General features: G+C 46.0%; 1 protein-coding gene across 1 annotated transcript in view; it reads right to left on the bottom strand.

The window, feature by feature from the left end:
• Positions 1–14,375, bottom strand: part of LOC109866896 (semaphorin-3ab) — a 55,416-nt gene that overhangs the window by 6,863 nt on the left and 34,178 nt on the right. The window contains exons 4-13 of the mRNA XM_031802052.1: positions 13,167–13,286; positions 12,216–12,306; positions 10,289–10,408; positions 2,486–2,628; positions 1,489–1,603; positions 1,257–1,326; positions 924–1,068; positions 543–762; positions 362–453; positions 190–231 (exon numbers count right to left, since the gene is read on the bottom strand). Coding sequence (XP_031657912.1) covers positions 190–231; positions 362–453; positions 543–762; positions 924–1,068; positions 1,257–1,326; positions 1,489–1,603; positions 2,486–2,628; positions 10,289–10,408; positions 12,216–12,306; positions 13,167–13,286 — 1,158 coding nt within the window. The remainder of the gene's footprint in view (positions 1–189; positions 232–361; positions 454–542; positions 763–923; positions 1,069–1,256; positions 1,327–1,488; positions 1,604–2,485; positions 2,629–10,288; positions 10,409–12,215; positions 12,307–13,166; positions 13,287–14,375) is intronic.

Below are 14,375 nucleotides of genomic sequence, written 5' to 3'. Positions count from 1 at the left end.
AATGTAGCTGACTCTGCCTGTCAGAAATATGACGTATCTCTGTTTAGAGAGTGGATCTGTATTACATGGGCTGTGTTAAGTGTCTGTAGCTTCACTAAGGCCATGATTCTATAATGTAGGACTTTCTAGTACACCCATTCCTTTTCCTGTTCTCTTCGTGTCGTGAGGAATATGATCAGCATTGGTTACCTGCTTCGTGGAGAGTTCCATCGCTGTAATAGCAGTTGGCTCCTAGGACAAAATACATGAGAAATGTCCCAAATGTTACAAACCCATATTTTGATAAAGTAATAATTGTGATGTTGTTTCAGCTGCATGACTTTAACATAAACATGATCTGATAGCAGTAGGAGTGACCTACCCTGAATACAGTCATCTCCTCCAGTAGAACCTCTTCCAGGTCATGCCAGGACCCTCTCGGGATGGACACCACCTTCAGCACTTTACCCATGTCTACAACGCAGAAACAACAGACACACATTCTTAGTGTGTGTGTGCACATGTGTGCGTGTGTGTGCATGTGTGTGTGTGAGTGTGTGTACCTGTGCCTATGAACATGACGTCATACTGTCCGTCCTCAGCCTCCACTTTGTCCACCACTATCTGTGTGAACTGGTAGTCCGTGTCCGTCTTGACTATGATTGGTCTGTTGTTGATGGGATAGATGGGGTTAAACATCGCTGGGTGTCCTCTCGCAAATGTTATGACATCATCAGGCAAGTCCTTTGTTGAATCAAATCCTCCGAATGTCTTGCTGGGGCACTGTGGATTAAAAAACATCCATTACTATGTGGATCCTTTCCTTCATGTCTTCCACTAGTTTACAATTCAAAATGTTATAAAGGTGGTATGTATGCCTTATGTATAGCCCCTTTATGTAAAGTGTGTCCCTCCCCCACCCAAAAACCCCATCATGCCCTCACCGTGCCAGGTCGTGGGTACGGTACCCTTCCGGGGAAGGGAACCCACTGATAGTTAGGGCCGTCCCTGTGGGCATAGGGACCTAGAAACACCCTTCTGATGTCTGCCATGCTATACAAACACACTGCTGAGCCCTTGAAGATGTTACTGAGGGACACAGAGGGAGAGACAGAGAGAGAGAGAGACAGAGAGAGAGACAGAGAGAGAGAGAGACAGAGAGAGAGAGAGAGAGAGAGAGAGAGAGAATCAATTAGAGATACACATCTACTACAACAATCTTCTGCAGGATCCATTCAGGATCCACCTGTAGACAGGTGGCTGACTGAAGTAAGTACCTGGATGTAGTGAACACTGCATAGATGGTGGGGTTCTTGGGATCCTTAGCGCTCATCAGAAACACATCCTCTGAAAACAAAAACAACCAAAAGAAGAGTTAGTGTCAGGAATAAACAGACTACAGTAGACTGTATATTTGTTTGGCCAAAACACACTCTCACACACCACAGCCCCCTTTTCCAGCCACACAGACACATAACATGCAACACAAAGGCTAATGTAAACACTCACGTAGTTCGTCAAAGTGTGTGTCTATGCCATTGAGTCCAGGTACAGAACACACCAGTCTGGCCTTCAGGAAAGTAGTCCACTTATTCACCAAACTCCTGTGGCCTCCAAAGTCATTCTGTTAGAGGAAACCAGAGTCCAAATATTTACTACATCCCCCACAAAACAATACTGCAATACAGTAACTGCATTTTGTTATATTAACTATGATTGACACCTGAAAAGACAACAATGGCTTAATGCAGCTGTCTTACAGATTCTCATAATACGTTATCAAAATAAAAAGTGACTTTGTTTTTCCTGCACACATCGACAGAATACAGGCTCCCAGTGATTGTTGACGGTCTATTAAGACCGACGCCCCAAATATGCTCAGCCTAAATGTATATGGCATTATAAATAATGGATGTATTGTGTTGACTAGAGAAAAGCAGATACCTCACATACTGAGAGATCAGGCTGGGAGGGTGTGTGCGTGTCTGTGTCTGTGTGTGTAATTGTGTGTGTTGGGCAGGCTAAAGGGTGACAGAGGAGACACCAGTCTCTGCCAATACCAGCCATCATCCTACACTCAGAAAAAAGGGTTCAATCTAGAAGATGTTGGCTGTCCCCATAGGAGAACCCTTTGAATAACCATTTTAGGATCCAGGTAAAACATTTTTGGGTTATACCCAAAAAGGTTGCACCTTGAACCAATAAGGGTTCTCCTACGTGGACAGCTGAAGAACCCTTTTGTAACAGTACCACCATTGTTATTTACTCTCTCTCTCTCTCTCTGGCTCCAGTGTCATTTTTAAACCACCTCTCTCTCTCAGGTTTTCCTCAGTAAGAGAACCACACCAGGCACAACAAACCTAAATATAACCTGAGGAGAGAGATAACTGGTTATGAAAGCATTCATTATGGAAATCACTGTCATTCATCAACTCTGTTTGAGATAGAGGGAGCTGTTTTAGTCTGAGGTGTCTGAATGTGTTTGTGTTCTGAATGTGTACAGTACCTTGCAGAGCTGTCCGATGCGTGCGTGTGTAGCCTTCCCTGCGTGTTCCCCATCCATAGCGTTCTCTCTGAAGAACAGGTAGATCTTGTCGTCCTCGGGGTTGTCACTCTCTGGGATCAGATGGACACTCACAAACCTGGGATCTACACAAAAATATATAATATTTAAGAAATTCTGAAATGGGAATCAGAAACTTATTCCCCAATAAAACACATAGTGGGCCAATTGCAACCATCGGAAGCCACCAGATTATCATCAGCTGATTTATTGTTATTAAACCATCAATACATGCTAACATCACCCGAACAGCTGATCTCAATTGCAACCAACATTTGGCAGAAAATAACCGTTCCCTGACGTGGATGTCAAGGTTATCTTTTAGTCTTGATTGCAGCCAATATTTTTCAAGATAATTTCGCCCTCTGGTTGGAGTTACAGTATCATCGGAACAACTTAGTCCTACTTTATGAGCAGACTAAGGGCGATTTAAGGGAGAAATCTATTAAGGGCGAAATCTATTGTGGCAATTTATCCGACATGTTGTATGAATGGAATACTACTGTTGATAGTGTAGTCAATTCTTATTATTTTATTTGTTTCCAATTCCGATGGTGAATGTCTCTAATTGTCTGTTGAAAAGCAGACTGAACCAGCTTTTCCTCTAGTATTTTTCCTGTGCTTAGCTCTATTCCTTTTATCCTAAAACACTCCTTAGTCATTGCTGATGACAAGCATACCCATAACATGGTGCAGCCACCACCATGCTTGAAAATATGAAGAGGGGTAATCAGTAATACGTTGTGTTGGACTTGCCCCAAACATAACACTTTGTATTCAGGACGTAAAGTACATTTATTTGCCACATTTTTTGCAGTTTTACTTTAGTGCCTTATTGCAAACAGAATGCATGTTTTGGAATATTTTTATTCTGTACAGGCTTCCTTCTTTTCACTCTAATCATTTAGGTTATTATTGTGGAGTAACTACAATGTTGTTGATCCATCTGCAGTTTTCTCCTATTACAGCCATTAAACTGTAACTGTTTTAAAGTCACCATTGGCCTTAGGGTGAAATCGTTGAACAGTTTCCTTCCTCTCTGGCAACTGAATTAGGAAGGACGCCTGTATCTTTGTTGTAACTTCACCATGCTCAAAGGGATATTCAATGTCTTTTTTTCATCTACCAATAGGTGTCCTTGTTTGAGAGGCATTGGAAAACCTCCCTAGTCTTTGTGGTTGAATCTGTGTGTCACGCCCTGGTCTTAGTATTTTGTGTTTTCTTTATTATTTTGGTCAGGCCAGGGTGTGACATGGGTTTATTATGTGGTGTGTTTTGTCTTGGGGTTTTAGTAGGTATTGGGATTGTGGCTTAGTAGGGTTATCTAGAAAAGTCTATGGTTGCCTGAAGTGGTTCTCAATTAGAGGCAGGTGATTATCGTTGTCTCTGATTGGGAACCATATTTAGGCAGCCATATTCTTTGAGTGTTTCGTGGGTGATTGTTCCTGTCTCTGTGTTTGTTTGCACCAGATAGGCTGTATAGGTTTTCACGTTACGTTTGTTGTTTTTGTATTGTACGTTTTTCATCGTCATTAAATATGTATCAAGAATACCACGCTGCATTTTGGTCCGACTCTCTTTCGACGGAAGAAAACCGTAACACTGTGTTTGAAATTCACTGAGAGACTGAGAGACCTTACAGATAATTGTATGTGTGGGGTACAGCGACGTGGTAGTCATTAAAAAATCCTTTTTAACGCTATTATTGTGTCACACCCTGATCTGTTTCACCTGCCTTGTCTCCACCCCCCAGCAGGTGTCTCCCATTTGTCCCCATTATCTCCTGTGTATTTACACTTGCGTTTTCTATTTGTCTGTACCAGTTCGTTTTGGCTTGTCAGATCTTACCAGCATGTTTCCCATTTTTCCTGCTCTCAACTTTGTTTTCTAGTCTTCCCGGATCTGATCTATCTGCCTGTCCTGACACTGAGCCTGCCTGCTGTTTTGTCCTTGTTTGACCCTGCCTTAGATTACGGACCTCTCCCTGCCCTCGACCTGCACTTTGCCTGCCACTTTGTATAATATGGAACTATCCCCCTCCTGTGTCTACATCTGGTTCATATCCTGAGTCGTGATCGTACGAACTGTCCATGACTGACTCAGCAGACTCGGGCCAGCTCCGCAACGCTGTTTGCTCCCAAGCAGGCAGAAAGCCACTACGGTAACCTTCTAGAATCTCAGTAATCATTGGCGTTTCTCCCCAGCCTTCCCCGGCTTTCTGTAAACCCCACTTACCTCCTCTGAAGCACTATGCTGGAAATCTAGGAACCTGCCAGGAGGTTCTCTCCCAGTGCTCCCTCATCTTCGAGCCACAGCCTTCTTAATTAGTGTACCTGATAACTCTCATGTCTGGGAGACCACTTGCCTGGGCTACGGTGGTGTGGGAGCAACAATCAACCGTTTGTCTCAGTCTGGAGTTTGTGTCGGAGGTAAGAAAGGTGTTTGATTCTCCGTTGTCCGGAAGAGAGGCTGCTGGAAAGCTTCTTCAACTGCATCAAGACTCCTGTAGTGTGGCAGACTACGCAGTGGATTTTGGCACTTTTTCTGCCGAGAGTGCCTGGAACCCTGAATCCCTGTTCGACACGTTCCTTCATGGATTATCAGAGGTGATTAAAGATGAGCTCGCAGACCGGGAGCTGCCATTGGATCTCGACTCTCTCATAGCTTTTACCATACGGATCGATGGGTGGCTATGGGAACGTAGGAGGGAGAGGAGGAGGTCTGTTCCTGGCCACACTCGCTCATCCATGATTCCCACCTCGCCTCTGAAGAATCCTGGAAGTTCCCGAAGTCTACAGGGCCGAGAGAATCCGACATCACCCAAATTCCCTCGGGAATCTCAGAGGGCAGTCGACTCATCTCCTCTGGAGCCCATGCAACTGGGGAGGATTGTCTCCTGTTGAATGCTTGCACAGACTGAGCACCAAGAGCTGTCTGTATTGTGGTACTTCAGGACATTACATATCAACCTGTCCATTAAAAGACCAGGCTCATCAGTATTATGAATACGCTGGTGAGCCATACGGGGAGTTTCCAATCTGCTCATTACTCGTACCCATCTTCATGTCATCCTGCTGTGGGGTGACCGGTCCCAATTTCTCTGGGTGCTCATTGACTCTGGGGCCGACAAGAGTTTTATGGACACTCCCCTAGTGTCGGAGCTGGGTATCTCCACACAACCCCTTTCCATTCCCTTGCATGTCACTGTGCTGGATGGGTACTTTATTGGCAGAGTTACCCACAATACGGTTCCTATCAACCTGCGAGTGTCAGCTAATCCCAGTGAGTCTATGCAGTTCCTACTCATCGAATCCCCTTATGTACCCATGGTTTTGGGGTTTCCATGGCTACAGAGGCACAATCCCGTGATCGACTGGTCTACTAGATCTATCATGGGTTGGAGTCCGTTTTGTCATGCACATTGTCTGAAGTCAGCACAACCTGCCCCGGGAATGTCTTTTTGTGGGCTTGGGAAAAGCCTCGGATCTCTCCGCTGTTCCTGCGGAGTACCAGGACCTCCAGAAGGTTTACAATAAGGCACGCATCGCATTTCTTCCTCCGTATCGACCCTACGACTGCGCCATCGACCTCTTCCCTGGTACTACACCACCTCGGGGCCAACTTTATTCCATGTCGGTCCGGAGACCAAGACTATGGAGAAGTACATTGGGGATTCTCTTGCGGCATGGAGTATTCATCCATCTGTCTCCCCTGCTGGTGCAGGGTTCTTCTTTGTGGAGAAAAAGGTCAAAACCCTGCATCCGTGTATCGACTACCGGGGCCTTAATGATATCACGGTTAAAAACCGTTACCACTCATCTCCTCAGTTTTCGTACCTCTCCAGGGGTCTACCACCTTCTCGAAGTTGGACCTTCGAAACACCTGCTATTTTGTTCGGATACGGGAAGGAGACAAATGGAAGACAGCCTTTGAAATGGAGAGCAGGCTCTACGAGTACCTAGTGATGCCATTCTGATTGTCCAATGCTCCCGCAGTGTTCCAGGCCCTTGTCAATGATGTGCTCCACGACATGTTGAACCAGTTCGTGTTTGTCTACCTTGGCGACCTCCTCATTTTTCCCAGTCAGCTCAAGAGCACGTCCTCCGTGTCCAACAGTTCATCCAGCATCTCCTGGAGAACCAGCTGTTTGTTAAAGCAGAGACGTGAATTCTATTGCTCCACCAACTCCTTCCTAGGATAAGTCATCGGTACAGGAAATATTCAGATGGATTCTGACAAGGTGAGAGCGGTGGTGGATTGGCCTCAACCCACATCCAGAGTGCAGTTGCAACATTTTCTGAGATCTGCTAATTTCTACCGCCGCTTCATCCAGCATTGCAGCACCTTGGCTTCCTCCTTCCTCAGCACTCACCTCTCCCAAGGTTCCTTTCATATGGTCTCCAACAGCAGACCAGGCATTCTCAAATCTCAAGCATTGTTTCACTACAGCTCCCATCTTAATCCACCCGGACTCGTCCCATCAGTTTGTGGTGGAGGTCGACGCCTCCGACATGCATCGGTGCATCCCTGCACCTTCCTTTCCCATCGTCTTAACCCAGCTGAGAGGAACTATGATGTGATAAATTGAGAGCTACTCACAGTTAAGATGGCGTTGGAGGCATTGGCATTGGTTAGAGGTGGCAGAACATCCATTCTTAGTGTCTGACTGACCATAAGAATCTGGAATGTGTCTGAACTGCCTAGTGCCTCAATTCAAGGCAGGCTCAAGGCTGTTATTCACTCACTTAAATTTCCTTAAATCTCCTACATGCAAACTGGATGTTTGTCCCGGACTCTGTCCGTTCTCCGGTCCTGGTACGGGCCCTTTTCTCCAGACTCACCTGCCATCCTGGCTCCAGTTGGACTTTGGCTTTCGTCCGACAACGTTTTTGGTGGCCCACCATGGTTCCTGATGTCTCAGAGTTCTTCGCCGCCTACACTGCGTGTTTGCACAGGCCCTCCGCGGCAAGCTCTGGAAGGCCTCCTTCAACCACTCCCGGTTCCTCACCGCCCCTGGCCTCATATCACCTTGGACTTCATCACTGGTCTCCATCCATCAGATGGGAATCTGATGGAGATCCTAACGGTGGTGGATATGTTTTCCAAAGCCAGCCATTTAAATCCCCTTCCCAAGTTGCGCTCAGCCAAGGAGACTGCCCAGCTCATGGTGCAGCACGTCTTCCAGATCCATGGACTTCCGGTCGACATAGTCTCTAACCGGGGTCCTCAGTTCTGGTCCCAGTTCTAGAAGGCGTTCTGCACCCTCATTGGGTCATCAGCCAGCCTGTCCTGCTTACCTGCAATAGGTAAGCAGCTTGGTTTGAAGAAATCAACTGTGGGAGCAATTATTAGGAAATGGAAGACATACAAGACCACTGATAATCTCCCTTGATCTGGGGCTCCAAGCAAGATCTCACCCCGTGGGGTCAAAATGATCACAAGAACGGTGAGCAACAATCCCAGAACCACACGGGGGGACCTAGGGAATGACCTGCAGAGAGCTGGGACCAAAGTAACAAAGCCTACCATCAGTAGCACACTACGTGTCCCCCTGCTTAAGCCAGTATATGTCCAGGCCCGTCTGAAGTTTGCTAGAGAGCATTTGGATGATCCAGAAGAAGATTGGGAGAATGTCATATGGTCAGATGAAACCAAAATATAACTTTTTGGTAAAAACTCAACTCGTCGTGTTTGGAGGACAAAGAATGCTGAGTTGTATCCAAAGAACACCATACCTACTGTGAAGCATGGAGGTGGAAACATCATGCTTTGGGGCTGTTTTTCTGCAAAGGGACCAGGACGACTGATCCGTGTAAAGGAAAGAATGAATGGGGCCATGTATCGTGAGATTTTGAGTGAAAACCTCCTTCCATCAGCAAAGGCATTGAAGATGAAACTGGCTGATTCTTTCAGCATGACAATGATCCCAAACACACCGCCCGGGCAACGAAGGAGTGGCTTCGTAAGAAGCATTTCAAGGTCCTGGAGTGGCCTAGCCAGTCTCCAGATCTCAACCCCATAGAAAATCTTTGGAGGGAGTTGAAAGTCTGTGTTGCCCAGCAACAGACCTAAAGAAAATCACTGCTCTAGAGGAGATCTGCATGGAGGAATGGGCCAAAATACCAGCAACAGTGTGTGGAAACCTTGTGAAGACGAACAGAAAAAGTTTGACCTCTGTCATTGCCAACAAAAGGTATATAACAAAGTATTGAGAAACTTTTGTTATTGACCAAATACTTATTTTCCACCATAATTTGCAAATAAATTCATAAAAAATCCTTCAATGTGATTTTCTGGATTTTTTTTCTCTAATTTTGTCTGTCATAGTTGAAGTGTACCTATGATGAAAATTACAGGCCTCTCTCATCTTTTTGCCCCACTGTACATCCCACTTTTTATGTGTCTAGGAATTAAACCTCTGTCTCATAGCCCTTTGTCTTGTGTCTCCAGGCCCACCCCTCCCCCCAACCAATCGACGACCAAACCTGCCTCCCGCCTCCTGAATGTTCGACCTCGAGCAGGGGATTCCAGTACCTGGTTGACGGGGAGGGCTATGGCCTAGAGGAGAGGTGCAGGGTTACCACTAGGAACATATTGGACCCAGCCCTCATCACTGAGTTCCGGCACCCCGGTCAACAAGCTATGTGCCCAGTTAGGACTCCAGGTTGCGCCACCAGGAGGAGGATGGGGGTACTGTCACACCCTGATCTGTTTCACCCGTCTTATGCCTGTCTCCACCCCCACCAGGTGTCTCCCATTTTCCCCCATTATCTCCTCTGTACTTATACCTGCATTTTCTGTTTGTCTGTGCCAGTTTGTCTTGTCTTGTCAGATCTTACCAGCATGTTTCCCGTTTCTCCTGCTCTCAAGTTTGTTTTTCTAGTCTTCCCAGATCTGACCTATCTGCCTGTCTTGACCCTGAGCCTGCCTGCCGTTCTGTCCCTGTTTGACCGTGCCTTGGATTAGGAACCTCTGTCTGCCCTTTGCATGCCCCTTTGTATAATAAATACTATTGAACTATCCGCCTCCTGTGTCTGCATCTGGGTCATATCCTGAGTCGTGATATATTGCACACAGAGTGAGTCGATATTTCATTGGGGGCAAGAGTAAAGAATCTAGACTAGCTGTCCGCATACAGTCGTTGGCATAATCACTTGACATGGTAACAGCGAGAGATCAATTGATCTGCTGGTCTATCCTTGTGGGTTTTTCGTTGCAATGCAGCTTAGTTTAGGCCACAGGTGCATGTAATTTCCCATTTGTAGCGTTTTAAGAAATCCAGCGATAACCTCAGGAGCGTGTTGGGTTCTGCCTGTTTGTTGCAATCGAGCCACTGTGTCTGCTACCACTCCCCCACTACAGCCATGTCAATCATGGAGGATTTAAACTTAATGCTGCCTATTTTTGTTATTCCCTTTCCCTCCTTCTTTTGTCCTCCCTCTCACGCTTCTCTGTCTTCTCTGTATGTCTCCTTTGTTCTCTTACTCTGTGAAAAACTTGCTGTCTCAGTTTCTGTCTTTTTAGTTTCTGTCTTTGAAACACTTTCTGTCTCAATTTGAGACGAAATGCATTAAATCAGACTGGTCTGCATGCCAACAGACTGTTAGCCTGCTGAGCTATAGCCTGGGTATCATCTTGGGGAGCTAACACAAGTCTTCAGGACTCAAGCAAGGTTTTTCATCATGCAAGCATAGTTCACTGAACTGAGAACATCAGAACTGAGAATGATCTTTATTTCCATCTCACCATTCAGCCAGCGGGAGTCGTGTTGCTCAGTTCTAATGGCGTGATGCTGTCCCAACGTACGGAAGATGGCAAAATCCCGCCCCATGAAGTCCGCTGACGTCCCAGAATACAGCTCGCCATCTGGAGGACAGGGGAGGAGGACAATATCAGGTGTATGTGTGAACGTGTGTGTGCATGCTGCAATATATGTTTTTGTGCGTGTGCATGTGAGTGTTTGTGTATCCTGTGTGTGTGCGTCTCATGACCTTTCGTGTCTGTATTAGTCTATCAGGTACAGTATGGTGATTGCAGGCTTAACAGTACAAGTAGAATGTGTTCTCACAAGGAACACCTCCATCTATCAGATAATAAACCAGAACAAGTAAGTGTGAAAGTCAGATTTAACAGGAAGAGACTAAGAGGGCCAGGTGGTTGCATTAAGAGAGCATTAAAGGAGGGAGGGGGATTAAGAAAAAGAGAGGAGAAGGGGAGACATGGGTGGGAGAAGATCGAGGAGAGAGAGGAGTAGGGAGACAGGGCTGACAGGAGGAAGAGGTTTGAAAGAGAAGGAGGGAGACGGGATAAGAGAGCGAGAGAGTAAGAGAGAGAGAGAGAGAGAGAGAGAGAGAGAGGAGACATGGATGAGAGGAGAAATCAGAGATGTGAGAAAGAGAAGCAAGGAGATGTGGTAAGAGGAGAGAGAGGAGTAGGGAGACAGGGCTGACAGGAGGAAGAGGAGAGAAAGAGAAGGAGGGAGACGGGGTAAGAGGAGAGATAGAGCGAGAGAGAGAGAGAGAGGAGGGATAAAGGTGAAAAGACAAAGAGGAGAGAAAGAGAAGGAGGGATACAGGGTAAGAGAGCGAGAGAGTAAGAGAGAGAGAGAGAGAGAGAGAGAGAGAGAGAGAGAGAGAGGAGACATGGATGAGAGGAGAAATCAGAGATGTGAGAAAGAGAAGCAAGGAGATGTGGTAAGAGGAGAGAGAGGAGTAGGGAGACAGGGCTGACAGGAGGAAGAGGAGAGAAAGAGAAGGAGGGAGACGGGGTAAGAGGAGAGATAGAGCGAGAGAGAGAGAGAGAGGAGGGATAAAGGTGAAAAGACAAAGAGGAGAGAAAGAGAAGGAGGGATACAGGGTAAGAGAGCGAGAGAGAGAGAGAGAGAGCGAGAGAGAGCGAGAGCGAGAGAGAGCGAGAGAGAGCGAGAGCGAGAGAGAGCGAGAGAGAGCGAGAGCGAGAGAGAGAGAGAGAGCGAGAGAGAGCGAGAGAGAGATCGAGAGAGAGGAGACGGATGAGAGGAGAAATCAGAGATGTGAGAAAGAGAAGCAAGGAGATGTGGTAAGAGGAGAGAGAGGAGTAGGGAGACAGGGCTGACAGGAGGAAGAGGAGAGAAAGAGAAGGAGGGAGACGGGGTAAGAGGAGAGATAGAGCGAGAGAGAGAGAGAGAGAAGGAGAAGGAGGGATACAGGGTAAGAGAGCGAGAGAGTAAGAGAGAGAGAGAGCGAGAGAGAGCGAGAGAGAGGAGACATAGATGAGAGGAGAAATCAGAGATGTGAGAAAGAGAAGCAAGGAGATGTGGTAAGAGGAGAGAGAGAGAGACAGGAGGAGATAAAGGGTGATGGAAAATGACCATCTATTGGTTGGAGCGATGTGATGTCATAAAGAGTATGACTGGTCCTGAACATGGTGAAGAAATGAAGCTGACACACACACATGCGTCCACTACACATAGGCATGGAAATGAGTGGGTGTCCACTGTAGAGCACTCCTAATGATGAACACTATATATAGCCAGCCCTGTCATTCACCCACTTCCTCTCAGCTGTAAATATGCTTAATGAATGAGTGGAGATGAGAGAAGAGGTACAACTCCCTCTTTATGTGGTGAAAAGTTCTGGGGGAAATTGGTGCCTTAAAAAAAAGTTGAGTATGCTTGTTTGTTTGGGTCACTCACCGATGAGCATGGACGCTGTGAGCAGCTTGGGGTCATAAGGGCTCTTCCCCCGACCGTTCTCTATCAGGGGCTCCAGCCTGAACACACTGTCCTATTACATGAAAAATAGGTCAACATAAAGAGCATTTAGAATTCAGAGTTTATTGCATTGTCCTATTGACATCAACGCATGATGTTGGCGTCTTGGAAAAAAAAGATCTCTATTTTTTCAGAATTAGATGTTTTACCTTCTCCTAGAGTCACTTTAACCAGGGGCCACAGTCAGGGCAGTAAAGAGAGGAGACTGCTATTCTCAGAGCTATTCTCCCTCTCTAATTCTCTGAAAATGACTGCAGTCTAATGAATAGGAAACACATTTATAAGCCTGACTCACTAACATTGAGAGGAGACATAGCACGCACGCACACACACACACACACACACACACACACACACACACACACACACACACACACACACACACACACACACACACACACACACACACACACACACACACACACACACACACGCGCGCGCGCGCGCACACACACACAGCGAATTGGGAACCTCTAAACGATGAAACTCTGTTTAATTTTCCACCTCATTTACTGAATGAATAAAGCTTTTCCTAAGGCCATGAGCGAATCGTTACGAGAGATTACCTCACACTCCACGGCTTATGATTTTAAATCGAAACCCAAAACCATAATATCACATTTCAGTGAAGAGTTTTTCTTAATACTACAGTCTAGCTGTAGCTCACACAAGACTTGAATCAGTCAGAACCATGACATGCCCTATGCGGAAGATACATTTCAGTTGAATGCATTCAGTTGTACAACTGACTAGGTATCCCCCTTCCCCTTTTCTTCTACCAAGGTTCATACTGGTTAGTAAATAGTAGAATACTAGAGCTATAACTGCAGTAAGCTGACAGATGGCTGAATAGGGTATTACCGGTTGGTATACCTCTAGTTTCTTCCCCACCTCCAAGTAGGCGCAGACAGGGTGGAAGGCTCCGGTTCCACATACATACAGATGGGTCTGGTTAAAAGGCTGCAACACCTTGATGAAGTTAGCGCATTCCCTCTGGAGATAGAGAAAGAGAGATTTATATAGCATGGATTTGCCAGGAGATAAACCGTAAACAACTAACATAGAGGACAAAGCTGTCTAAAGCTGTTGGGTCAAAACCCAGTCCTGCCCATTTGGGTCAAAACCCAGTCCTGCCCATTTGGGTCAAAACCCAGTCCTGCCCATTTGGGTCAAAACCCAGTCCTGCCCATTTGGGTCAAAACCCAGTTTGTTCATCAGAAGCACGCCTTCCTATAGAGCTGATCCACTGGACAGAGAAAAGGGTTAACCCTCTCTGGACGTAACACAACATCACATGGAGCTATGCAGAAAAACAAACATTCCAATTGAGGGAATTAAGGGCATCTGTAATCAGAATTAAAGGCTTGTCCTGTCTGTGTAATATAGAAGTCATTTTCCAGGAATATTTAGGAATGACCTGATCTACATATGAATAACAGTGTTGGGAAAAGGAACAGCCCTGATTGATTTTACTGTACAAATGACATCATGGCAAGGCCAGCTGAGTGAGTCACGGTTGTGGTGTTTTAGAGATAATCCAGACTGTTGTGCTGTGTAATAACTCAACAACTCGCTGTTCAGATTGAGACCAGTAATCTGTCATTCTCAGTTATCTTTTATTCTTTCCATCCTTCTCCTCTCTCTCCATTTTCCTCTCCCCGTGTGTACTCATGATCTCTCCAATCCAGATTCCTGATCAGAAAGGCTCAGAGACATCTGAGTATTAAAACAGCCAGGGTTTTTATGATGGACATCAACAGTAAGACTTTCAATGCATAACTGCACTGCAACCAACAAGCAAATGTCCCACAACAACAAAATGTTATGAGTATCACATACTGTAATCTCGTCTGAGCATACTGTGTAGTGTGTGTGTGTGTGTGTGTGTGAGTGTGTGTGTGTGTTTGTGTGTGTCTCCATGCTGCGAAGACAGTTTCCCCCCGTGATTTGTCAGCACTTGCCTGAGCAGGCAGCAGGCCTGACCTCATATGAAAATGAATGTCATCACAAGAGAAATAAGAACCACAAATAATGCATGACTAAGTTTATCTGCCTTTAGTAGGTCACCAACAGAAAACAGCT

This window comes from Oncorhynchus kisutch, linkage group LG22, assembly GCF_002021735.2.
Source record: "Oncorhynchus kisutch isolate 150728-3 linkage group LG22, Okis_V2, whole genome shotgun sequence".
NCBI lineage: Eukaryota > Metazoa > Chordata > Actinopteri > Salmoniformes > Salmonidae > Oncorhynchus > Oncorhynchus kisutch.
Note: the sequence above shows the minus strand (reverse complement) of the source record. Positions and strands in the feature narration are given on the sequence as shown.